The sequence below is a fragment of the Mauremys reevesii genome, linkage group 2, assembly GCF_016161935.1.
Source record: "Mauremys reevesii isolate NIE-2019 linkage group 2, ASM1616193v1, whole genome shotgun sequence".
NCBI classification, from domain to species: domain Eukaryota; kingdom Metazoa; phylum Chordata; order Testudines; family Geoemydidae; genus Mauremys; species Mauremys reevesii.
In genome coordinates, this window is record NC_052624.1 from 129,315,008 (window position 1) to 129,340,207 (window position 25,200).

Sequence of the window (25,200 nt, forward strand, 5' to 3'; positions counted from 1 at the left end):
AAAACAGAGACCATGTTAAGGGAATGTTAATGAAGCATGAGAATACAGGGCAGCATTTCAAAAGGAGAGCACTAAAAATATTTAACAAGCTGTCACCAGCCCTAGTTTCAACCCAAAGGTCCCTCCCAAAACAAACCTGAAACTACATTTTTTATAATATAAATAAATCAATTTTTTAACAAAACACCCCTGGAATTAAGATAGGTGCATGCTATCTGTCACCTTGATAGTATATTTTATCCCTTTCTCCTACCCTTCTAGATTGTCTGCTCTTTAAGCCCAGGACTTTGTTTTCCTCTGCATTTGGAAGTGCCTAACATTCTAGGTGTTATTACAATGTATAGAAGTTATTAGGGCCCTACCAAATTCATGGCCATGAAAAATAAGTCATGGACCATGAAATCTGGTCTTCTGCGTGCTTTTACGCTATACTATACAGATTTCACTGGGCCAGACCAGCGTTTCTCAAATTGGGGGTCCTGACCCAAAAGGAAGTTTCAGGGGGGTCACAAGGTTATTTTAGGGGCATCGTGCTATTGCTACCCTTACTTCTGCATTGCTTTCAGAGCTGGGCATCCGGAGAGCAGCAGCTGTTGGTGGGGTGCCTAGCTCTGAAGGCAGCAACCCACCAGCAGCAGTGCAGAAGTAAGGGTGGCAATACCATGCCATGCCACCCTTACATCAGTGCTGCTGCCTTCAGAGCTAGGCAGCCAGAGACAGACAGCTGCTGACTGCGGGCCCAGCTCTGGAGGCAGCAGCACCAAAGTAAGGTGGCAATACCATACCATGCCATCCTTACTTCTGCGTTGGGATCCTTCAGAGCTGGGATCCTGGCCAGCAGCCGCTGCTCTCCAACTGCCCAGCTCTGAAAGCAGCACCATTGCCACCAGCAGCACAGAAGTAAGGGTAGCAGTACTGCAACCCTCTCTACAATAACCTTGTGACACCCCCTCCCCTCCCATTCATTTTTGGGTCAGGACCCCTACAGTTACAACACAGCGAAATTTCAGATTTAAATAGCTGAAATAATGAAATTTATGACTTTTAAAATCCTATGACTGTGAAATTGATCAAAATAGACCATGAATTTGGTAGGGTCCTAGATATAAGAACTAATATGAAAATGTTTCCCTTTAAATTGGTTTCTGTATGTGGAATGAGTGACTGCCAAAGCTGAAATTTTCATAACTATTGTGTAATCTCTCCCATTCCTTCTCCCTCCTTATTTTTCCCTTCCTAATCCTTTTATCCCTTAATTCACCTATTTCCACTGACTTGTCCTCCCTCCTCATTTCCCCATACCCATTCATCATCTCCTCTTCTCCAATCACAATTCTGTCTCTCTCCCTTGGCCTTTCACTTTTCCTACCCCTCTCTCCTACTCTTCCTCTCTCATTTCAGGTATGTCTATACTTTGAGCTGGGGATTTGACTCCCTGCTCAAAGAGACATACCTGCATTAGATCTAATTGAGCTAGCGCGCTAAAAAGCGTGTAACTGTGGCAGATGGAGGGGCTGGTCAGCTCAGTCCCCAGACTCTGAAATGAGGGACAGTGACCACCAAAATGAACAACAGTGAGGGACAACACACCTTGAAATGAGGGACACAATGAGGGATCTCACCTTTTTTTTTTTTTAATTGAACACAGTTTTATTTTTAAAATGTATATATGTGCAAGCATGCAAGCCTGTACAAGCCTGAAACTCACTACAATGAAACTAAGTGATTCTAAGTATGAAGAGAATCCTTTATTTTATTGTAAATAGTGGCTTTCTACATAAAGTCCAATTGCTCAGATGTTTACTGTTGTGTTTAGTGTCAGAGACTCCTACCTTGCCCTCTGCCTACAGACCTCTGCTCCTCTCCCCCTTAAATTATTGAATAAAAGTGAAACTTTTCTCCATATGCAGACTCTCGGCGCTAATCCAAGGGGACTTGTGGTACCATCAGCACAAGCTGGGGTATCAGAGTAGAGTGGTAAATAAAGTAAAGTGGAGCAATGCTTGGTCACCTGTTCAAAGAAATAAGTATTTTTGTAGAAATAAGCACATCTTTCAAGTGATTCATTTTCTAAGATAGGCTCTATGAATGTGTTAATGTTTCATTTTGGGGGTTCTCTTTTTGAAGAATGGCAGAAGAGTTGGCTATTGGCTTCAAACATCACCCCATAAAATGTTAGATTCCTGAAGTATGTTCAGTATAGTCAACTAACTTAAAAAAGCTGGTGTTATTCCATGTACTGTGTGTGCATCAGGAGAGGCCTTGATCCTTCTACAAGTTAGAGATTTACGGTCAACCCAAGTTTATATACTGCAAGGACAGCCATCCACGCCAGTGCTGGGACTTATATGTGAATAACAACTATATAGTGATATATTTTGTGACTTATGTCTGAATGAAATCTTTTTGCACATCTGTATTGGTTCCCACCAATTGGTTTTAGCTTCTGTCCCAGAGGTAAATTGTTACTAGGGCTAAGAACAGTCTGGAATAAACTAATAATGGTCACTTTAGAGAGGGTTCTTCTCTCATAACTGAGGGTATTTACAGCACTTTGTTTCTTTTATACAGGCCGTATCTACAAGTGCTTGTTTACTGGCTCCGTGAGCTCACTATTGACACTGCCGTTAGATATGCTGTCAACGTAAGTACTAACCAGCCTGATATAATGACTTTTTAACCAGATGCCTATTAAAGTTGTTGCTTTTGGTACTCTCAATTCCCAATTCTTTTTCATTATCCTTTGACTTTACACCTTCTTAGACTGGCTGCTACTACTATCATATTTGCCATAGCAAGGAGACCTAGCCAACTGTTTTACAGCTGTGCTACAAGTGTTTTTGAAGTGCTGATGTGAAGGATGAACAAATCAGACTTATAGAACTGGGCCTGGGTAATGCTTATTATAGACGTATCATATAATAGACGTATGTGGTTTATTCAGCCTTAGGTATACTTGCTATGGTGTAAAGTATCATTTATTTTTTTTAAAACTTAATTTTCTTTAATTAAACTGCAGCAGAGCCTATTCTAAAGGTTTTAGAATTATAGCCATCTTTTATGTAATTTTCCTATTCATTGTTTTATGCCATATGACCTACTAAGATATTGGATCTTTCATGACTTCCCTAGTTCTTAATTACATTTTATATTTCTATATACTTAATTTAATCTGTCCATGATGGGGATTTCGTAAAGATTGGAATTGATTGGCCTCTCTTTTAAGTGGTCATTTCAATATTCCACACATCAGGCTCTATATAATATTATCACCCTGGTGTTCTCTCCCTCCCTCTTCCCCCTCCCCCCCCCGGATCGCTGGTCCATACTAGTCACCAACTCAGTCTCAAATTGCTTTTATATTGTAATTGAATTATTTATGAGGTTAATGCACATGGAAGCCAGATACTGACAGAGCCAGTTGTAAGCCAAACAGGCATTGAACAAAAGTTCTGTTAGCTCGCCTTGCATTTTGGCCAATGCATTCAATTCTGCCTTAAGGCACTCAGTCTTGGAGTTTTGAGTTACACTTCAAGTCAGGCTCTATTGACATCCATTTTTTTTTAATGGGGACAGAGGCTCACTAGGATGAGAACATAGTACAGATTTCCCCTGTGACCCATTAATAAATCCAGATTTGAACTCATCATTTGAGGGGGGAAATCCGAAGCCAGACTACTTTTTCTCATGTGCTCTTGGTTTTTGATATCCAACCGTTTCCCGTCCAGGTATAGGCCTTGATTTTAGCAAGCCTTGTCTAACTTAAGCATGTGAGTAGGTTCGTTTGGACCACTTATGCTTAAATACCTTGTTAACTTGGAGCCATAGTGTTGTGAGAGGTTGAACAAGCATAATAGAAGAAGACAGTGTAGAGATACACTGCCTTCATTAAATACTTGGAAAATTACTTTTTGTGCCACCATCTAATATTTTAACATTATTGACTTCATTCTGTAATCATTCTAATTAACATTTGTTTGTGCAATAGCTGATTCTAATTCCTCGGGCGTTTGGAGATTGAAAGGAAAATTGAAGCTGTCAAGCAGAACTTGTACTGAATCAAATCTGAAACGAACATTGCTAAATTAAACTACTGTATATACTCGTTAATAAGCCGAATATTTATGGTAAAAAAGTGACTCATCAAAGAGCGGGGGTCGGCTTATAAATGGGTCTACACCAAAATTTGATGATTTTAAACTCTATGGAATCATTAAATTGAATATCTAATACAGGGGTCAGCAACCTTTCAGAAGTGGTGTGCCGAGTCTTCATTTATTCACTCTAATTTAAGGTTTTGCGTGCCAGTAATACATTTTTACGTTTTTAGAAGGTCTCTTTCTATTAGTCTATAATATATAACTAAACTATTGTTGTATGTAAAGTAAATAAGGTTTTAAAAATGTTTAAGAAGCTTCGTTTAAAATTAAATTAAAATGCAGAGCTCTCCGGACTGGTGGCCAGGACCCGAGCAGTGTGAATGCAACTGAAAATCAGTTTGCGTGCCGCCTTTGGCACACGTGCCATAGGTTGCCTACACCTGATCTAATACATTGTCATTTTGTTTACCTGGGGCGTCTGCAGTGTGGCTGCGGTTTGCCATTCCCAGCCAATGGGAGCTGTGGGAAGTTTGCCAACCCTGAAATACAGGGTCGGCTTATGAAAGGGTCATACAGTTTTTGCTATATTTACCTAACTATCTTGGGGGGTCGGCTTATAAACGAACGGGCTAATGAATAAGTATATACGGTATATATGGTAAATTGTTTCGTCTAGAAATTTAATTTGCGAGTATCTTCTGTTTTTTCTTGTTGTTCTTGAGGACTATTTTCCTTGAGTTTCTCCTCCTGCTTTATCCTGCAGTGCAGGGGTCGGCAACCTCTGGCACGCGGCTTGCCAGGGTAAGCACCCTGGCGGGCTGGGCCAGTTTGTTTACCTGCCATGTCCACAGGTTCGGCCGATCGCAGCTCCCACTGGCTGTGGTTCGCTGTCCCAGGCCAATGCGGGCTCCGGGAAGCTGCGCGGGGAAGGGATGTGCTGGCCGTGGCTTCCCGCTGTCCCCATTGGCCTGGAACGGCGAACTGTGGCCAGTGGGAGCTGCGATCGGCCGAACCTGCGGACGCAGCAGGTAAACAAACTGGCCCGGCCCATCAGGGTAAGCACCCTGGCGAGCCACGTGCCAGAGGTTGCCGACCCCTGCTGTAGTGAGTCAGATCTCTTACAGAAGTGTCTCCCTGGAATAAGTAGTTCTTCAAGTGGTGTCCCTGTGGATGCTTCACTTTATGGGCACCCCTTTCACTTTTGATGGGAGATTTTTGGTAGCAGTGTTTCTTCTCCTGGTACATGTGCCCTACACATCCTCATACTCTGTACCAAGACTATATAGGGCTGCGTGGGTGAACTGCCCACAGTTCCTTCTCAGCCAGGCAGTCTACAATATGCCTGTTTGTTGTGTACCTGTTCTCCCCTTTTATTAGTATTTTTGCTTTATAGATGGTTCTTCATACTAGCAATAGTAGTAGGTTTAGTACCTTAGAGTTGGAATGTTTGTTCTCCTTTCCCCTTTTTTTAAAAAACAAAAACAAAACCCCAAACATTTTTGTTTTTCCTTTTCCCATATTGAAGGACTTGAACAGCTTTTTCTTCTGTTGAGAATACTGGGCTCCCTGAGATGTAAAAGGTGCCTCTTTTGTTGAGAAGCAGTCCCTGTGAGTGGTGGTCACTTGCAACAAATACAATACTCTCACGTTCCAAGCAAGTGTAAAATCTGCTCTTCTTTTAAGGGTAGATCCCGTAGAAACAAGGAATTAAAAATAGACTATTAATGAGGGAGCAAGCCTTAAGACCAGCTTCCGACCTGGATACAGAGAATCCTGTGCCCCATCATCATCAAGATCAGTCACCAAGAGCGTCCAAGGGGAAGATGGCACCGAAACCCTGGTCTTTCAACGCTATCTTTGACTGAGTTTACCAATAATTGCACTGCTCGTACTGAGAGCTTCCCACTCCAAGTATAAGGAGGGTGATAAAAGGAGCAAAACAGAATTCCTCATTACAGAAGATCCAGTCACTGGAGACCACAGGCCTCTGCAACATCATCCATGCTGATGTCGAGTTTTGTTGTACTTCCAGTACTGCAGAAATTCCTGTACCCAAAAGACTTTATGGTGCCAAATGAACCTGAATTTCTGCTCCTTGCAATCTCCAGACACCTCTTGGTAGTGAGGTTGGCTGGGTCACTGACTGCTCATGTTTCTGGGAGATGTACCTCTTCTCCATCTTTGACCATTCACAAGGAGGAGTTGTCACCTCCTGTACAATATGTGGAGGAACATTTTGATTCAGACTCTGAACTTTCTGTTCAAGGATCACCAATTTATTCCAGGAGACGACATTTTCTGTTGCAGCTGGACACCAGATCCCTGCCTTGGGATCACCAGCTTGGATTCCTCCCTCCAGGCCTTATGGGTCTCCCTCATTGGCCTTATTGGGATCGAGGGGCAATGTACCTCCAGCAATTTTGAGGGACGTCAGCTCAGCTCAAAGAAGACTCCTAGATTTGACGGCCAGAATGGACCATCATGAACATCTGGTCTGACTTCCTGCACATTTCAGGCCACAGAACCTTGCCCACCTGCTCCTGTAATAGACCCCTAACCTCTGGCCAAGTTATTGACATCCTCAAATCATGATTAAAAGACATCTAGTTACAGAGAATTCACCATTTACTCCACTTTAAACCTGCAAGTGACCCCTGCCTCATGCTGCAAAGGAACGTGAAAACCGCTCATGGTCTCTGCCAATCTGACCCAGGAGAAAATTCCTTTCCAACCCCAAATGTGATGGTCAGCTGGACCCTGAGCATTTCGGCAAGACACGCCAGCCAGACACCTGAGGAAGAATTCTTTGTAGTGACTCAGAGCCCTCTCCCCATTTAGTGTCCCATCACTGACTGTTGTGGATACTTGCTACCAGCAGTTGCAGATTGGCTACATGCCTTTGTAGCCAGTCTTATCACTTCATAAACTTATTACGCTGCATCTTGAAGCCTTTTTTTTTTTGCCTCCTAACTGCTCCCCAGAACTTCACTTCTCTCATGGTTAGAAACCTTTGTCTAATTTCAGGCCTAAACTTGTTGATGGCTAGTTTATATCCATTTGTTCATGTCAACATTGGCACTCAACTGAATAACTCTTTCCCTCCTTGATATTTATTTCTCTTATGTATTCATAGAGAGCAATCATATCTCCCCTCAGCCTTCTTTTGGTTAGGTGTGGTATGGCGGTATGATAGGCAGTTCAAACAACTTCACTGTTCTGAAGTCTAGGCCTGCAGATAACTCTCAAAGTCAGTCTTTACTTTGCCCAGCTAATTATCTATAGGAGCGCTTCTGGATTCGATAATGGCTGGATCTTATCTCCTCCTCAACAGGTTCTTTGCTCTTAAAGAACTTCATGCAAAGAGAGCAGCTCAGGTCTCAAGTTCCAGCAAGGGCATGTCTGCAAATGCTGGGACACCTGGTAGCTTGTGTTTTTGTGACACATAATGTCAGGTTGCATCTTCGATATCTCCAGAGGTGGCTCAGGAGTGTTTATGTACCCAACACACATAGTTGCAGCAAGCTGGTATCTTTTTGATAGCAGTCACTCACCTGGTCGATGAATCCATCCAAAATTTGTGCAGGAATTCCTACGGTCATATTAACATCGGTCACTTCCCTCTTGGGATGAGTCCTCACACAGGCCAGGGCAAATGGTCACAACAGGAACAGTGCTTGCATATCAGTCTGTTGGAATTAAGGGTGGTCAGAAATGCTTGCCTCCACTTTCTTCCCCTATTCAAAACAAGTCCATCAAGATCATGACAGCATAGCTTGCGTATATTATATCAGTTGTCAGGGCAGAGTGCGTATACCCTCACTCTGCACCGAAACTATAAAGATTTGTAGCTGGGGCGTAGCCAATCGGATAGTCATCTCAGCTTGTTACCTCCTGGGTATATACAACATTATGGCGGACAACCTGAGCAGACATTTCTCCCTTAATTAGAGTGGGAGTTGTACTCTCGAGTCCCCAGTGAAATATTCCCAACTTGGATTTCCAAAGGTCGAGTTTGTTTGTTTGTTTATTTATTTATTTATTTTGCTGTGGAAGTCAACACAAAATGTGGGAAATTCTGTTCCAGCAGGGGGCTCAGTCCTCCCTCTCTAGGAGATGCTTTCATCATTACATGGAGAAAAGGTCTTTTCTACGCATATCCTTCAACTCCATTGTTCTTAAAGGTCCTTATCAAGATCACACAGGACCAAGCTACAGTAATTTTGATTGGACCAACTTGTCCAAGACAAGTTTGGGTTATTTACCTCATCAAACTCACTTCTCTCACTTTGTGGTGGCTTCCAATCAAACCTTAACTGTTGTGTCAGAATGTGGGTCAGACTTTTCACCCCAGTCTGAATATCCTGCAACTACAAGCTTGGTTTCTTAATGGTTTTAGGGAGTGGAGACAAAGTGTTTATCGGAAGTACAAAAGATAGTGTTAAATAGCAGAAAGGAATCTACTAGACTTATGTACATCAGAAATGGAGAAGATATAACCTTTGGTGTAACAGATGCCATCTTTCTTCTGTCCAATCATTTCTTTCATCAATTTTGGATTACCTGTTGGGAGTTCCATCAAGGTTCATTAGGGGGCAGTAACAGCTTTCCATGTGCTAATAGACAGTTTCTTGGTATTTGCTCATCCAACCACAGTGAGATTCCTGAGAGGACTTATCAATTTTTATTTTATTTTATTTTTTTTAGATTAGAGCCCTTATATCATTTTGGGATCTCAGCCTGGTTCTTTACCATCTCATGAAACAACCCTTTGAGCCATTAACTACGTGCTCACTGCTACCTCTGTCTATGAAGACGACCTTCTTGGTAGCCATCAGTTCTGTGCAAAGGGTTGGGGAGATGGGAGCTTTAGTGGGAGGCTCTTCCTTTACTTTGTTTTTCATGGAGAAGGTATCTTTATGACCTCATCAAAAGTTCTTACCTGAAATGTTCTCTGAATTTCATATTAACTGAACTCTTCACCTTCTGTTTCTTTCCCTACGCCACATCAGTCTACAAAGGAGTGTGCTTTTCATACACCAGATGCTAAGGGGGCATTACACTTTCATTTGTATGGGACTAAGCCATTCAGGAAGACTCCCTAGACTTTGTTTATATTCCAGATACGTGTAAGGGAGTCCCTGTCTCCACTAAGAGACTTTCAAAATGGGTCTCTGGATGTATTATTGCCTGTTACGGGAGAGGTAACTACAGTGAAACCGTAAGAGTGACTGTGAACTCTACTAGATCACAGTCTATGGCTGTAGTTGTATTCAGATGTTCCCATTGTTGAAATCTGCAGGGCTGCAACATGGTCCTCCGAGCGCACGTTTTCCGACCACTATACCCTAATTCATGCTGCAAGATCAGATGCGGCAGTAGGCAACATAATTTTTTGTTCAGTGATGGACTCTGCTCTGAAATCCCTACCTCCTGAAAGCGTTGCTGCTAGGGAGTCACGTAAAGTGGAGCACCCACAAGAATACTACTCAAAGAAAGTGCAGTAACTGGAGTTCTTTGAGATATGTCCTTGTGGGTGCTCTACTACCTGCCCTCCTCCCCTCTATTTCAGAGCTGTAGCTGTGATCTTTATGGTAGAGAAGGAAAGGAGGGCAGTTTATCCATGCAGCCCTGTATAGCCTCAGTATATCTCACAAAACTGAGCAACTGGGCAATAAATTGCCTGATGAATTTCAGTGTTGATAAATGCAAAGTAATACACATTGGAAAAACAACAAAGAATCCTGTGGCACCTTATAGACTAACAGACGTTCTGCAGCATGAGCTTTCGTGGGTGAATACCCACTTCTTCAGATGCAAGTCATACAAATGTACATACAAATTGATGTGGTCTAAATTAGCAATTATCACTTAAGAAAGAGATATTGGCGTCATTGCGGATAATTCTCTGAAAACAGCTGCTCAATGTGCAGCAGGAGTCCAAAAAGCAAACAGAATTTAGGAACCATTAGGAAAGGGGTAGATAGGTCTTCAGAACATGACCTATGAAGGAAGGCTGAAGGAATTGGGTTTGTTTACTTTGGAAAAGAGAAGACTGAGAGGGGACATGATAGCAGTTTTCAGGTATCTAAAAGTGTGTCATAAGGAGGAGGGAGAAAACTTGTTCTCCTTAGCCTCTAAGGATAGAACAAGAAGCAGTGGGCTTAAAGCAAGGGAGGTTTAGGTTGGACATTAGGAAAAAGTTCCTAACTGTCAGGGTGGTTAAACACTGGAGTAAATTGCCTAGGGAGGTTGTGGAATCTCCATCTCTGGAGATATTTAAGAGTAGGTTAGATAAATATCTATCCAGGATGGTCTAGACAGTATTTGGTGATGCCATGCGGGCAGGGGACTGGACTCGATGACCTCTCGAGGTCCCTTCCAGTCCTAGAATCTATGAATCTATAATAAGACAGTCAATATAATAATGCCACTATATAAATCCATGGTACGCATGCACCTTGAGTACTGCGTGCAGTTCTGATCGCTGCATCTTGAAAAAAGATATACACCGCTACCTCGATATAATGCCATCCGATATAACACGAATTTGAATATAATGTGGTAAAGCAGTACTCCCGGTGGGGCGGGACTGCGCACTCCAGTGGATCAAAGCAAGTTCAGTATAACACGGTTTCACCTACAACGCGGTAAGATTTTTTGGGTCCCCAGGACAGCGTTATTTCGAGGACGAGGTGTATTAGAACTGGAAAAGGTACAGAGGAGGGCAACAAAGATGATTCGGAGTATGGAACAACTTCCATATAAGGAAAGACTAAAAGAACTGGAGCTGTTCAGTTTGGAAAAAAAGATGACCATGGCGGATATGATAGAGGTCTATAAAATCATGAGTGGTGTGGAGAAGGTAAATAAGGAAGTGCCATTTACCCCTGCACATAGCACAAGAACCAGGGGTCACCTGATAAAATTAATAGGCAGCAGGTTTAAAACAAATGAGAAGAATTACTACTTCATACAACACACAGTCAAGCTGTGGAACTCATTGCCAGGGATGGGAAGGCCAAAAGTATAACTGGGTTCAAAAAGAACTGGATAAATTCATGCAGGATAAGTCCTTCAATGGCTATTAGCCAAGATAGTCATGGGTGCAACCCTATGCTCTGGGTGCCCCTCAGCCTCTGATTTCCAGATGTTGGAACTGGATGACAGGGGGATGGATCACTCAGTAATTACCCTGTTCTACTGAGTCCCCTCTGAAGCATCTGGCAGATATTGGGTTAGATTAGGGATCTCCAAATTTTGAGACGAAGGCCATATTAGATTTTTTTAAAGGGCTTTGCGGGCCGAAGCGACTGTGAAAGAAATTAAATATATGCAAAATAGTTAAAAAACAACACTACTGTGTCAGTGTTGCATTAAATTCTAAATCAGGTATAAAAGTTAATTGATGCAGGTACTGTGAAATCACACAAAATATTTGTCAATACATTAAAAAATTCGCATTTTTTTTTATTTCTAAAAACTCACACATTTGTATCACACAAATACTGTTTAGTTCTATTAGTGCTGTAGTTCAAATTTAACCATTATGAAAGTGTTAATTTCCATCTTCTTTACTCCATTTATTGGAGATGTAATTAAGCATCTGGCTTGTATTTTTACTCTAAGGCAGGGGTCTGTGCCTGCTCAGCTGCAGCAGCAACTCTCCCCTAAGTTGGCTCCCTCTGCACAGCTCAGCTGAGCTACCCCCTCTCCCCCTGAGCTGCTGCCGGCAGCCCCTCCCCCTGCCTGCTCGGCATGCCTACTCAGCTGCAGCCTGCTTGTTTGCTTCTCCCTGTACCTGCTTGGCTGCAGCAACGGCTCTCCCCTAAGTTGGTTCCCCTTTTGGGGGTACACTGGCTCCCGGGGGCATTCACCCCTCTGCACAGCTCAGCTGTGCTGCTGCCCTGTGTGAGCTGCTGCCGGCAGCCCCTCCCCCTGCCTGCTCCGCCTGCCTACTCAGCTGTTTGCTTCTCCCTTGTTGGTTGGAGGGCCAGACAAATGGAAGCCCTGGGCCAAATCCGGCCCACGGGCCGTAGTTTGGAGACCCCTGGGTTAGATAGAACATTGGTCTGAACCAGTATGGCCGTTCTTATGGTACGAGGCACAAGGATGTGTAGGACCTGGGCAGAACAGCCACTGTTACCAAAGATTTCCAATTAAAGGTGCAAGGGCGCATGAGCAGCTAAAGTGGAACACCCACTGGGGTGCACATCTCAAACTCCAGTTACTCCAAAGGTGAGTAACCTCTCCTAATGTCACAGAGTGGTCAGTGAGACCACTGGAAAAGTCAGACTTGCATTAATCAAAGCCTTTGATAATTCTCAAAGGAGTTAAGATAAACAATGTTGTGAATTGATTTAAGTTTAAATATATAGAGTTTTCTTCAGTAAAATGGTCTTCTAAGAACATTTGCTTTGTTCATTTTTTCCATTGAAATGGAAATATTACTTGTATGTACATTCCTTACTAAAGGAGCTGGGAAATGTAGCTCTTCAGATCACAAAATGAGAACTTAGTTTAACTGATTGTGACTGAGGGATTCTATGTGAACAAAAATGATTGGTGTTTTTTTTTAAACAAAAATATATTAACATAAATGTCTTGTTCTTTTTAACAGGGAAAATTTATTGGCGGACTGTTTGCAGGGTTGTTTTGTGGTGACATGCACACTCTGTGCATTTATCAGTCTAGTGTGGTTACGTGAACAGATTGTCCATGGAGGAGCACCACAGTGGTTGGAACAAAATCAACAGCCACCCAATGGTCTTGGCCAACAAAATGAGGTAAAAGTTTGTAAAATGCCCATTAGTTTAAAATAAAGTGGAGGATGGGAGGGGAGGATGTGCACATGGAAGAATAAATGGTGAAAAACCTGTCCACTTCAATTTAATACATTTTACTGCAAGGGGATCTTATTTCTACACTTTCAAATATACAGTACTATGTAACGAGGAGTCCGGTGACACCTAGAAGACTAACAGATTTATTTGGGCATAAGCTTTCGTGGGTAAAAAAACTACTTCTTCAGATGCATGGAAAGAAAATTACAGATACAGGCATAAATATACTGGCACATGAAGAGAAGGGAGTTACCTTACAAGTGGAGACCCAGTGTTGACAAGGCCAATTCAGTCAGGGTGGATGTCATCCACTCCCAGTAATTGATGAGGAGGTGTCAATACCAAGAGAGGGAAAATTGCTTTTGTAGTGAGCCAGCCACTCCCAATCCCTATTCAAGCCCAATTTAATGGTGTTAAGTTTGCAAATGAAATGTAGCTCTGCAGTTTCTCTCTGGAGTCTGTTTTTGAAATTTTTTAGTTGAAGAATGGCTACTTTTAAATCTGTTGTTGAATGTCCAGGAAGACTGAATGTATCCAAGGGTGCTGAGAGAGTTGGCTGATGTGATTGCAGAGCCATTGGCCATTATCTTTGGAAATTCGTGGCAATTGGGGGAGATCCCGGACGATTGGAAAAAGGCAAATATAGTGCCCATATTTAAAAAAGGGAAGAAAGAGAACCCGGGGAACTGCAGACCGGTCAGCCTCACTTCAGTCCCCGGCAAAATCATGGAGCAGGCACTCAAGGAATCTATTTTGAAGCATTGGAGGAGAGGGAGGTGATCAGGAATAGTCAGCATGGATTCACCAAGGGCAAGTCATGCCTGACCAACCTGATTGCCTTTTATGGTGAGATAACTGGCTCTGTGGATATGGGGAAAGCAACGGATGTGATATATCTTGACTTTAGCAAAGCTTTTGATACAATCTCCCACAGTATTCTTGCCAGCAAATTAAAGAAGTGTGGATTGGATGAATGGATTATAAGGTGGATAGAAAGCTGGCTAGATTGTTGGGCTCAATGGGTAGTGATCAACGGCTCGATATCTAGTTGGCAGCCGATATCACGTGGAGTGCCCCAGGGTTTGGTCCTGGGGCTGGTTTTATTCAACATGTTTTATTAATGATCTGGATGATGGGATGAATTGCACCCTCAGCAAGTTCGCAGATGACACTAAACTGGGGGGAGAGGTAGATACGCTGGAAGGTAGGGATAGGGTCCAGAGTGATCTAGACAAATTGGAGGATTGGGCCAAAAGAAATCTGTTGAGGTTCAACAAAGACAAGTGCAGAGTCCTGGACTTAAGACGGAAGAATCGCATGCACTGCTACAGGCTGGGGACTGACTGGCTAAGCAGCATTTCTTCAGAAAAGGATCTGGGGATTACAGTGGATGAGAAGCTGGATATGAGTCAGCAGTGTGCCCTCGTTGCCAAGAAGGCCAGTGGCATATTGGGCTGTATTAGTAGGAGCATTGCCAGCAGATCGAGGGAAGTGATTATTCTCCTCTCTTCGGCACTGGTGAGGCCACACCTGGAGTATTGCATCCAGTTTTGGTTCCCCCACTACAGAAGGGATGTGGACGAATTGGAGAGAGTCCAGCAGAGGGCAACGAAAATGATTGGGGCTGAGGGACATGACTTACAAGGAGAGGCTGAGGAAACTCAGGTTATTTAGTCTGCAGAAGAGAAGAGTGAGGGGGGATTTGATAGCAGCCTTCAATTACCTCAAGGGAGGTTCCAAAGAGGATGGAGCTAGGCTGTTCTCAGTGGTGGCAGATGACAGAACAAGAAGCAATGGTTTCAAGTTGCAGTGGGGGAGGTCTAGGTTGGATATTAGGAAACACTATTTTACTAGGAGGGTGGTGAAGCACTGGAATGGGTTACCTAGGGTGGTGGTGGACTCTCCATCCTTAGAGCTTTTTAAGGCCCAGCTTGACAGAGCCCTGGTTGGGATGATTTAGTTGGTGTTGGTCCTGCTTTAAACAGGGGGTTGGACTAGATGACCTCCTGAGGTCTCTTCCAACCCTAATATCCCATGATTCTATCAAGTGTCCTCCTACTGGCTTTTGTATGTTACCATTCCTGGTGTCTGATTTGTGTCCATTTATTCTTTTATGTAGAGACTGTCTGGTTTGGCCAATGTACATAGCAGAGACATTGCTGGCACATGCTGGCACATATCACATTAGTAGATGTGCAGGTGAATGAGCCCCTGATGGTGTGGCTGATGTGGTTGGGTCCTCTGATGGTGTTGCTAGAGTAGATATGGAGACAGAGTAGGCAACAGGGTTTGTTACAGGGGTTGATTCCTGGGTTAGTGTTTCTGTGATGTGGTGTGTAGTTGCTGGTGAGTATTTGCTTCAGCTTGGGGGGCTGTCTGTAAGCAAGGGCTGGCCTGCCTCCCAAGGTCTGTGAGAGTGAGGGATCATTTTCCAGGATAGGTTGTAGATCGTTGATGATGTGCAGGAGAGGTTTTAGCTGGGGACTGTATGTGATGGCCAGTGGTGTTCTGTTATTTTCCTTGTTGGGCCTGTCCTGTAGTAGGTGACTTCTGGGTACCCGTTTCGCTCTGTCAATCTGTTTCCTCATTTCCTCAGGTGGATATTGTAGTTTTAAGAATGCTTGATAAAGATCTTGTAGGTGTTTGTCTCTATCTGAGGGATTGGAGCAAATGCAGTTGTATCTTTGGGCTTAGCTGTAGACAATTGAACATTTAATGCATCCTGGATGGAAGGTGGAGGCATGTAGGTAAGTATAGAGGTCAGTAGGTTTCCGGTATAGGGTGGTGTTTATGTCACCATCACTTATTTGCACGTAGTGTCCAGGAAGTAGATCTCTTGTGTGGACTGGTCCAGGCTGAGGTTGATGGTCTGGTGGAATTGTTGAAATATTGGTGGAATTCTTCAAGGGCCTCCTTCCCGTGGGTCCATATGATGAAGATGTCATCAATGCAGCGTAAGTAAAGGCGGGGCCCTAAGATATGAGAGCTGAGGAAGAGTTGTTCTAAGTCAGCCATAAAAATGTTGGCATACTGTGGGGTCATGCGGGTACCCATAGCAGTGCCACTGATTTGAAGGTATAAGTTGTCCCCAAATCTGAAATGGTTGTGAGTGAGGACAAAGTCACAAAGCTCAGCCACCAGGTGTGCCGTGGCCTCCTCAGAGAGATTGTTCCTGACAGCTTGTTAGTCCACCCTCATGTGGAATATTGGTGTAAAGAGCTTCTACATCCATGGTGGCCAGGATGGTGTTTTCAGGATGATCACCAATGCATTGTAATTTCATCAGAAAGTCAGTGGTGTCTCAAAGATAGCTAGGAGTGCTGGTAGTGTAGGGTCTGAGGAGAGATTCCAAATAGTCAGATAATTCTGCTGTAAGAGTGCCAATGCCTGAGCTGATGGGGTGTCCAGGATTTCCAGATTTATGGATCTTGGGTAGCAGATAGAATATTCCTGGTCGGAGTTCTAGGGGTGTGTCTGTGTAGATTTGTTCCTGTGCTATAGCAGGGAGTTTCTTGAGCAGATGGTGTAGTTTCTTTTCTCAGTGGGGTCAGAGGATAGTGGCCTTTAGAATGCGGTGTTGGAGAGTTGCCTGGCAGCCTCCTGTTCGTAATCCGACTTGTTTTAATGACTACAGCACCTGCTTTGTTAGCCCCTTTGATTATGTCAGAATTCTTTCTGAGGCTGTGGATGGTGTTTCGTTCTGTACGGCTGAGGTTATGAGGCAAGTGATGCAGTTTGCTCACAATTTCAGCCTGTGCACATCTGCAGAAGCACTCTATGTAGAAGTCCAGTTTGTAATTTCGACCATCAGGAAAAGTCCATGCAGAATTCTTCTTGTAGTGTTGATAGGAGGTTTCCTGTGGGTCAGTGCACTGTTCAGTGGTGTGTTGAAAATATTCCTTCAGTTGGAGAAAGCAAAAGTAGGCTTCCAGATCACCGCAGAACTGTATCACATGCATGGTGGTGGTGAGGGTGCAGAAAGAGAGTCCCTGAGATAGGACAGACTCTTCTGCCGAGCTAAGTATGTGGTTGGATAGATAAGCAATATTGTTTGGTGAGTTAAGGGTACCGCTGTTATAGTCCCCTGTGGCATGTAGGAGTTTAGATAGTTTACTGTCCTTTTTCCTCTGTAGAGAAGTAATGTGTGTGTTGTAAATGACTTGTCTCGTTTTTGTAAAGTCCAGCCACGTGGAAGTTTGATTTTGTATGAGAGTCTCCAGTTTTGAGAGCTCATTCTTGATCTTCTGTTTGCAGTACAGGATGCTGATCAGGGGTTCCTCAGTTTCTTTGAGAGTGTGTGGCACAATCTCTCACCATAGTCAGTGTAGTATGTCAATTGCAATGGATTTTTTGACCTTCAGTCCATTTGGTATGATGTCCATCTGTTTGCACTTGGAAAGGAAGATGATGTCTGTCTGTATCTGTTCGAGTAGGAGCCCGTAGGAGAACACTTCAGTCTCCCTGGACATTCAATAACAGATTTAAAAGTAGCCATCCTTCAACAAAAAAACTTCAACAATAAACTGCAGAGCTACAATTCATTTGCAAACTTAACACCATTAATTTGGGCTTGAATAGGGACTGAGAGTGGCTGGCTCACTACAAAAGCAATTTTCCCCTCTCTTGGTATTGACACCTCCTCATCAGTTATTGGGAGTGGACCACATCCATCCTGACTGAATTGGCCTTGTCAACACTGGGTCTCCACTTGTAAGGTAACTCCCTTCTCTTCATGTGCCAGTATATTTATGCCTGTATCTGTAATTTTCTTTCCATGCATCTGAAGAAGTGGTTTTTTTACCCACGAAAGCTTATTCCCAAATAAATCTGTTAGTCTTTAAGGTGCCACTGGACTCCTCATTGTTTTTGTGGATAGAGACTAACACAGCTACCCTTCTGAAACTTAGTCCTATGTAAATTCACCAGGTCACAGCTGTAATGTGTACAATATACATTCCTGAACCATTGATTATGCAATAAATAATTTTCTAGCTATCATGGTTCTTACGACCCCCTATGTATAATGTAGTAAATCTTTTAAAATAGGATTTAGTGCTTGTGAAGTTGAATTTGTAACCATGATAAAGCAAGTTTGAAGTGATATGGTCAGGTTTGTTTTTTTTAAATGACTACCTGAAAAATATTTGTTTCTGATGGAACAAAATTTTTCACTGGTCTGTGGACAACTGGGTGGTCTGTGGAACACTTACTGGTCATCTAGGGAGAGCTGGCTTGCTTGTGGTGCTAGCTCTCCTTCTTTCCAGCCTTAAATTGCATTAAACTAAAAATATATTTTCCTAATAATACTTCCACTTCAACAATTGTAGTTGCCTGAGAACATCTCTTAAAGTTGTGTTCCATACTTTGGTAAAGTTTAAGTCTTCTGTGCTAGAATCCCTTTTAAACAGTATGTTCTGAATTATTTATTTTATTTTTAAATTTCATTTTTTTCTCCATAACTATTGATTATCATAAGGGTCTGTCATCAGGAGAGAAATTGACTATTCACCGATTACTGTCAAATGCACAAACTCAAAAACAAAAAAACAAACAAACAAAATAGACTTTCCCCAACTTTTTGATAAGTATCAATTGTAACTATATAGATACAAAATGTTAACACAGAAGTATGGTTCTTTAACTTAACAGTGTTCTTAAATAATGTGTCTTTCTTGCACACCACTAAATTGAATCTCTAGAAATCCAATAAGATAATGATATTGTCAACATTTTAGGAGGTATGTCATTGCCAAAAGCAATGGCTTGTGTTATGGTTTAAGTGGAACCAAAAAAGTTGCCTTTTAATATGTTTGTTTTTCTGGACATTGGTCAAAGCACAACAATACTTAAATTAATTAAAGTGAAATTGCACTGAAATCTTGTCCCTGCAGGCTCAGGGGGTAGGAAATGGTGGAGGTGAAAATGCTGCACTTGATCAACCTGCTAACCCACCTGCTGAGAATGCAGTTGTAGGCGAAAACCCAGAAATTCAGGAAGAACAGGGAGATGAGGAAGAGGAAGACAATGAAGATGAAGAAGATGCTGTAATCGAAGATGCAGCAGATGCAAACAATGGAGCCCAAGGTAACAGGTGACACAGAGCAGGAGCATTTCCCTAAAATGATCATATAAAATAGTTATTGAAAAGAAGTGAAAATGGAAATTCTACTTTTGTGGCTGACATCTACATTTGTAATTAACCTGTATAGGGAAACTACTAAGGCCAGTAGGCTCAGAGTTCAGCCTGCTTACCTCTTCTTGTGTGTATTGCAATGTTTATGTAGTTTATTTTTTTTAATGAGCACTAAAACACTTTGCAGTTAAGAAAAGCCAAAACTATAAGCAGCTATGTGGTTTCAGGCAGCCCTACAATGAGAAACTACTCTGCTTCTCTTGTCAAAAGGGAAATGGCACTAAGGAAGTATTTGTTGCAACTTTTGAGGAGAAATTAAACTGTAAAGAGAATTACTTTTAAAATGTTCTTTTGACTTGTATCTCCATTGATATACTGAGTGAGCTAAATGGTGTTTTGCTAGTTTAAATCATAATACAGCTCTGACTAACATGCTGCTTTGGGTCAGTTGATACCTTTAACAATTATAATATCTCTGTAGATGACATGAATTGGAATGCTTTGGAATGGGATCGAGCAGCAGAAGAGCTTACATGGGAGAGAGTGAGTAAGAGCCATTCTCCTGAAGTATTCTGAGATTTTTCTGTCACTACCTTGTATTTGAAATGACTTTAAACCTAATAGAAAATTTGTTCTGATACTTTGATTTCATGTAAAATTTAACTGTGATAGATATTAGTGACGCCAAAAAGTAATTACGTTAAAAATACTGTATACCATATTAAGAAACAATTTAAAAAAGCATTTTTTTGATTGCTGTGAAGAAACATTGCTAAGAACATCTTTCAACAAGGCACTTTTCTCTTCAGTTTTGCTCCTAAATTTGCCAGTAGATGTTAAATGGTGCATAGCTTAAAAACTAATCTTTCTGTGAATGTATGTATAGATATAGTAAAAATAAGTATACACTTTTATAAAAACAAACAAGAATATGTACAAGAATGATTTCCAATACAGGCTCATCTCATTTCGTTTTCTAGTTTATAAATTCCATAACTAAAACTTTCCCGCAATCTATAGCATGATACAATAAGGAGATGGAAAAGGTCCTCTGTTAATGATACAGAATGCTAACTGCATTGTCTTGTTTAATAGACATTTGGTGAAAAGGACTCAAGATAAACTCAAATTTCTGACCCTTTCTTACCTATTGGACTTTGCTAAAAGGAGTAATTCGCTCTTTTGTTTTCTGCATAAACATTATGCTCACTTTTTTTTAGTGATATATATATTCCAGAACTCTCTTGCATACTTGAAAAATATTTTAATTATTTTCAAAAACTTTTCATGAATACATATGTTGTCTTCAGCATTTTACAAAGTTTAAATGCAATAGTCTCATAAACCTCTCTTAGATTTCTGTGCCAGTCTGGGTTTGGGTATAGTCCCTTCTTGCCTTCCTGATGGGGACAGTACATTGAGAATTCTTGGTGGTGTCATCCTTGAATGTAAGAAGCTTGGAAGCTCATTTGAAGTTTCAGCAGTAGTTTACATGATGTTTATTAAGTGAAATATGTGAGAACCATGAGACCTTGAAATGTTAGCTTAAAATTTGACATACAAGAGAGCCCCAAACTGTGAACGATTCCATTAATCTTGAAGTGAAGGAGTCTGGACTGGCATAGAAGATTTTAGAGGAGCGGGAAAAGAAAATTCTTAAAAAAAATCTTTTTCCTTGTTTTGTTTTTTTCTGTGTGCACTTTCTGAAACATATGTACAAGTAAACGGAGGATATTTTTCCCATCTGCAAGTCCTTTCCTGTTTCAGACTTGAACAGCATGAGATACGACTGGTCTAGAACTGAGAGCTGTTACTGCATTATATTCTTGATGAAATCTCATCTGCTCTTATTCTTTCATGGGTAATACTCTACAGCTAGAAAGCAAAATTGTATTTACACAAATCTTGATATACAAGTTCTCCAACCTCAGATTTCATATGTATTTAAAATTCAGTTAAATCACTAAATAAATGCTGAGCTGCTATAATTAGGTAAATAATTCATTTCCTGAGCTAAATTAAAATTGTCACCATTCACATTCTTGAAACAGGACTCTCTCTGAAATAATCAGTTAAATTGTAGACTATCTTTGGTTTACATGAACTACTATACATTTAAACAATTGTGTATTAAAATATTGCTGCCTTTGATTAGATTACAGTACTGAACTAGACCATTTTAGAGTTCCTTACTATAGGTTTAAAAACTTGTGTTGGGGAGCTGGTCTGATTGTCCAGTAGTATAAGGCATGCAGCTAACCAGAGCAGTAAAAAGTGGGTTTGAAAAAGAGTGACCTTGAAACTGGTAGTGGGAGTATGAAGATTTTTGAATATAGAACTGTGAATGAACTCAACTTTCTTTTATTCTTAGATGCTTGGGCTTGACGGATCTCTGGTTTTTTTAGTAAGTGAAGTCTTATAGTTCAAGAATAGTTTTTGCAGTAAGCTTATTTTTAAGGAAACTAATAACTTGTTTTATGTAGACTTTAAATAAAAAGTCTGTTCTGTAATGTATGAAGCAGATTTCAAGTGTTTCATCGATGTGGTAGGTTTAAACAGATTTTCTTACTTTATCATAAACTTGATGTGTCATGCATTCACATGGATGATATAATTTTTTGTGGCAATCAGATACCGCTATGGTGGGTCCTCCATAAGGGTACAATTTTCAGAAGGGCCTCAGTAACTTTGATATTTTTTTTAGTGAGATTCAGTTCTTTTTGAAAACTCCATGCTAGAGATTTGGGCCTTGTATACACTTAAAGCAGCAAAAAACTTTTAGAGTTAGAATGCCAAAGCCCTCCTTGTGTAGTCACACCCCTTACCAACTGCTTACCAACATAGTTATGTTGGTAAAATTTTACGCTTAGACCCAGCTTTAGGTAATATAGGCTATGTCGGTCTTTAGTTACTTGTGCTTATCACAGTTTTAATTTTGTGTTGACGTGCAGCAATTTTCTTAGCTTTTATTGTTTAAACCAATGAAAGGAAAAGCTTAAATATAACTTAGTGAGTTTTAAAAAAAATCCTCATAACAATAATGGGTTTAGCCAATGGAGTACATCTAGTTAAAATGATACCAGAGTTTCCTCCTTTTTCTTAAGCTAAGGTTATATTTTAGTAGAGCACTCTCTCAAAAAAAAAAAAAAAAAAAAGTGTACAAATATTTTTACACAGAACTTGCTGTTATTCATCTATTGTAAACTTAAATTTGCCCCAAAGTTTAGATTTTTTAAAAACAAGTTTTTATTTTATGATCAATAAAAATGTTTCCACTCAAACATCCACATTCCAAATAACAGTTTTTAAACAAGAAGCATTCCTCTGCACTTTTTAAAATCCAGGCATTGCACCATTAAACCTGAAATTGACTACACTGGTTTTCATTGTCCTAGCTGAGAGAAATACAAGTAGTACATAAAGAGCAAAAGGACAAGTACACTGAATGTTTAAAAAAATTCACTGTTAATAGAGTACTGTGTTGTTAGAAAGTTAGATAAACAAGTTTTGTTTCTAATGTAAATATAGCCAACTGTGTCCCTTTAACTATAGCAATGACGAGCAAACACTTATTTATTAACCAAAGTAAGAAACAAGAATCCCTTTGCAAATTAAACTCGAAATAATTTTCCTCTTTTTCTGAAAATATAAATTCTTTGTACTTTTAAAGTAAGCATAAAAAGGAGTATAACTATTGTCATTTATATTTACAGACCTGGGTAGATTATCTGCAAAACACCCTTCCTAATCATAGCCACAAAGAATTTCCATTATAGCTGCCATTTTCACTCACAATATTCATTTTCATTTTTGGGGCTGAAATTTAGAAAATTCTAAGCTTGCAACTTAGCTCATTATTATTCATTCTTCCCCTAAGAACTCAGGTGCAGTCATTTGCTTATTATGTGATTTATATGTTTTTATACCCTGCTTTTATTGAAATATGTTTTACTTTCTTCCCCAGGAACATGTCTTCTGGGTGGTGTCTTTAAACACATTGTTCATACTTGTGTTTGGTAGGTATTATTATTTGTTCTTATTTCAAAACTAGCTTTTTCTTTGTGAATGCTTGATAAAAATTGGTTTTTAGACCACTTTTATTCTCAGAGAAAAACAGTGAGTCTAATTTTTAAAAAAACTGAACCAGAATAAAAAGTGAATAATTAAATGTGAATAATAAACCTTTCTTACTAATCGTATTACACAGATCCTGCAAACACATGGATGTATGTGAATAGACTTCAGTGAATTACTTGCATCTTATTGTGTAATTTTAGTTCCCAAGGTGGCATGTATTGCATCCAAGACAGATATTTTTTTCCTTTTTATTTAGTTACTGAAAGTAATTTTTTTGGTTTAGGTTTTAAAATGTCTGAGCTGTTGCTTAAGCTTTATTGCTATTAGTTAGAGCTGAGGAACTACACCTCTACCTGGATATAATGCGGTAAAGCAGCGCTCTGGGGAGGTGAGGCGGCACATTCCGGCGGATCAAAGCAAGTTCAATATAATGTGGTTTCACCTATAATGCAGTAAGATATTTTGGCTCCCGAGAACAGCATTATATCGGGGTAGAGGTGTATATATTTGTGGAATAATATTCAGGAGGGAATTCCTGGGAGTTACTTTATGAAGTTCCCCCCAAAATTGCGGGGACAGATGGGATGTAATTTCCCTGCTTTCATTCTTCCCTAGATATTGCTAAATGACACTTCAGGTGATACCTTTTGTCTCTGAGGCTCATAAAATCATTTCTGAAGAGGGTGTGTGTGTGTGTGTTTCTTTCTTTCTTTCTCTCCCACCCCCCCCCTCCCCATCCTCCCTTTAGAGTTCAGCAGACTGCACACAGTTGTCAATTATTATTTAAAAAAAAAAGTTTCCAGGAAGACTATCCTGTTACTTTCAGTAAGGCCTTTATTCAACCCCACTCAAGTTGAAGATTGTGCTGTTCTATCTGTACACTCAGTGTACATGGGATAAAGCACTAACATTTCCAGTGGAGTGCCCTTAATATCTGTTTGCTTTCCAAATGATGTTGCTTTCCTCCTTGGTTATGGTTAAGATTATTTTTGTTTAAAGGGAAGATCAAGTGAACAGAATCCTCTTTTCTGTTAAAGGACATAATATACCTCTGGTACATGGGGTTTATTGTAGGCGAAGGGAAGAAAAATCTGTGGGATCACTTTTTATTAAATTATTGGCAGAACACTATTGTATTTTTGGTGGGAGATGTGTATTATGCTGGGCTTTAGGGGTAGCGTGTGAGAGGATGGATTCGCTGTCATAAGGACCCACAGGCTGAAATCACTAATGCCTGAGATGGATAGGAGGGGACCAGCAGCTATGGCACATACTGTACTCTTGAGACTGCAGTAGTTGTCTTGGAGCAGCTCCATTAGTACTCCGTACTTGGGAGGAGAGTTTCTTGCTCCAAAGAGTAGCCCTGCACCAAACCAGTACACTCAGAATTGCTACTGTGGAGCAGGTTTGGCTAGAAGTGCACAAATGTGTGGTGTGGTGTGTTTTTTAAAAGACAATAGTAGTTATAGAAGGGCCTATCTGCCTCCCTTTTTTGGTGGAGAAAAATTAACTCTGTCAATTGATTGACTTATTGTATTAACCTAGCAATATAGAAAGGATATTATATCTGGACCTTTCCACTATAATCTGTTTAAAAAAAAAAAAAAAAAAGCCTTTGTTTTGGTACGTTGCATGCTTTTACCTCAATAAGAGGTGGGGTGCAGAAGACTCCAGTAATAGTCATGTACAGTGGAATAATATTGTTTTCTTCAGTTTCCACGCTGCTGATAAAGTTGATTTGCTCCCTTAAATATTTCAAAAACTGTTTGCCTCTTTGTTATGTTTTGGTGCAAGATATCGGGAATCACCTAATGTGAAAATATTTGTATTTTGGGGGCTTAAAAAAAATTACCAGATACTCACTAGCCACAGGTAGATAAGGAAGATGAGGATATAGGGCTCCTCCAGAGAAAATGAGTGGCAGGTAGTAAAATGACCAGCCTGCATCATTAGCATGATGTTTCACCTGAACTCTTACTCCTGGGGGTATTCCACGTGACTGCGTGCCCACAGAAAACACCCCTCTCCCCCACTGAATTCCTATGCTTCC

General features: G+C 40.8%; 1 protein-coding gene across 7 annotated transcripts in view; it reads left to right on the top strand.

The window, feature by feature from the left end:
- MARCHF6 (membrane associated ring-CH-type finger 6) overlaps positions 1-25,200 on the top strand; it is a 145,131-nt gene that overhangs the window by 41,401 nt on the left and 78,530 nt on the right. For all 7 annotated transcript variants that reach the window (XM_039526548.1, XM_039526547.1, XM_039526553.1 and 4 more), the window contains 6 exons: positions 2,572-2,644; positions 12,718-12,883; positions 18,832-19,024; positions 19,555-19,616; positions 21,445-21,477; positions 23,038-23,089. In XM_039526548.1, coding sequence (XP_039382482.1) covers positions 2,572-2,644; positions 12,718-12,883; positions 18,832-19,024; positions 19,555-19,616; positions 21,445-21,477; positions 23,038-23,089 — 579 coding nt within the window. The remainder of the gene's footprint in view (positions 1-2,571; positions 2,645-12,717; positions 12,884-18,831; positions 19,025-19,554; positions 19,617-21,444; positions 21,478-23,037; positions 23,090-25,200) is intronic.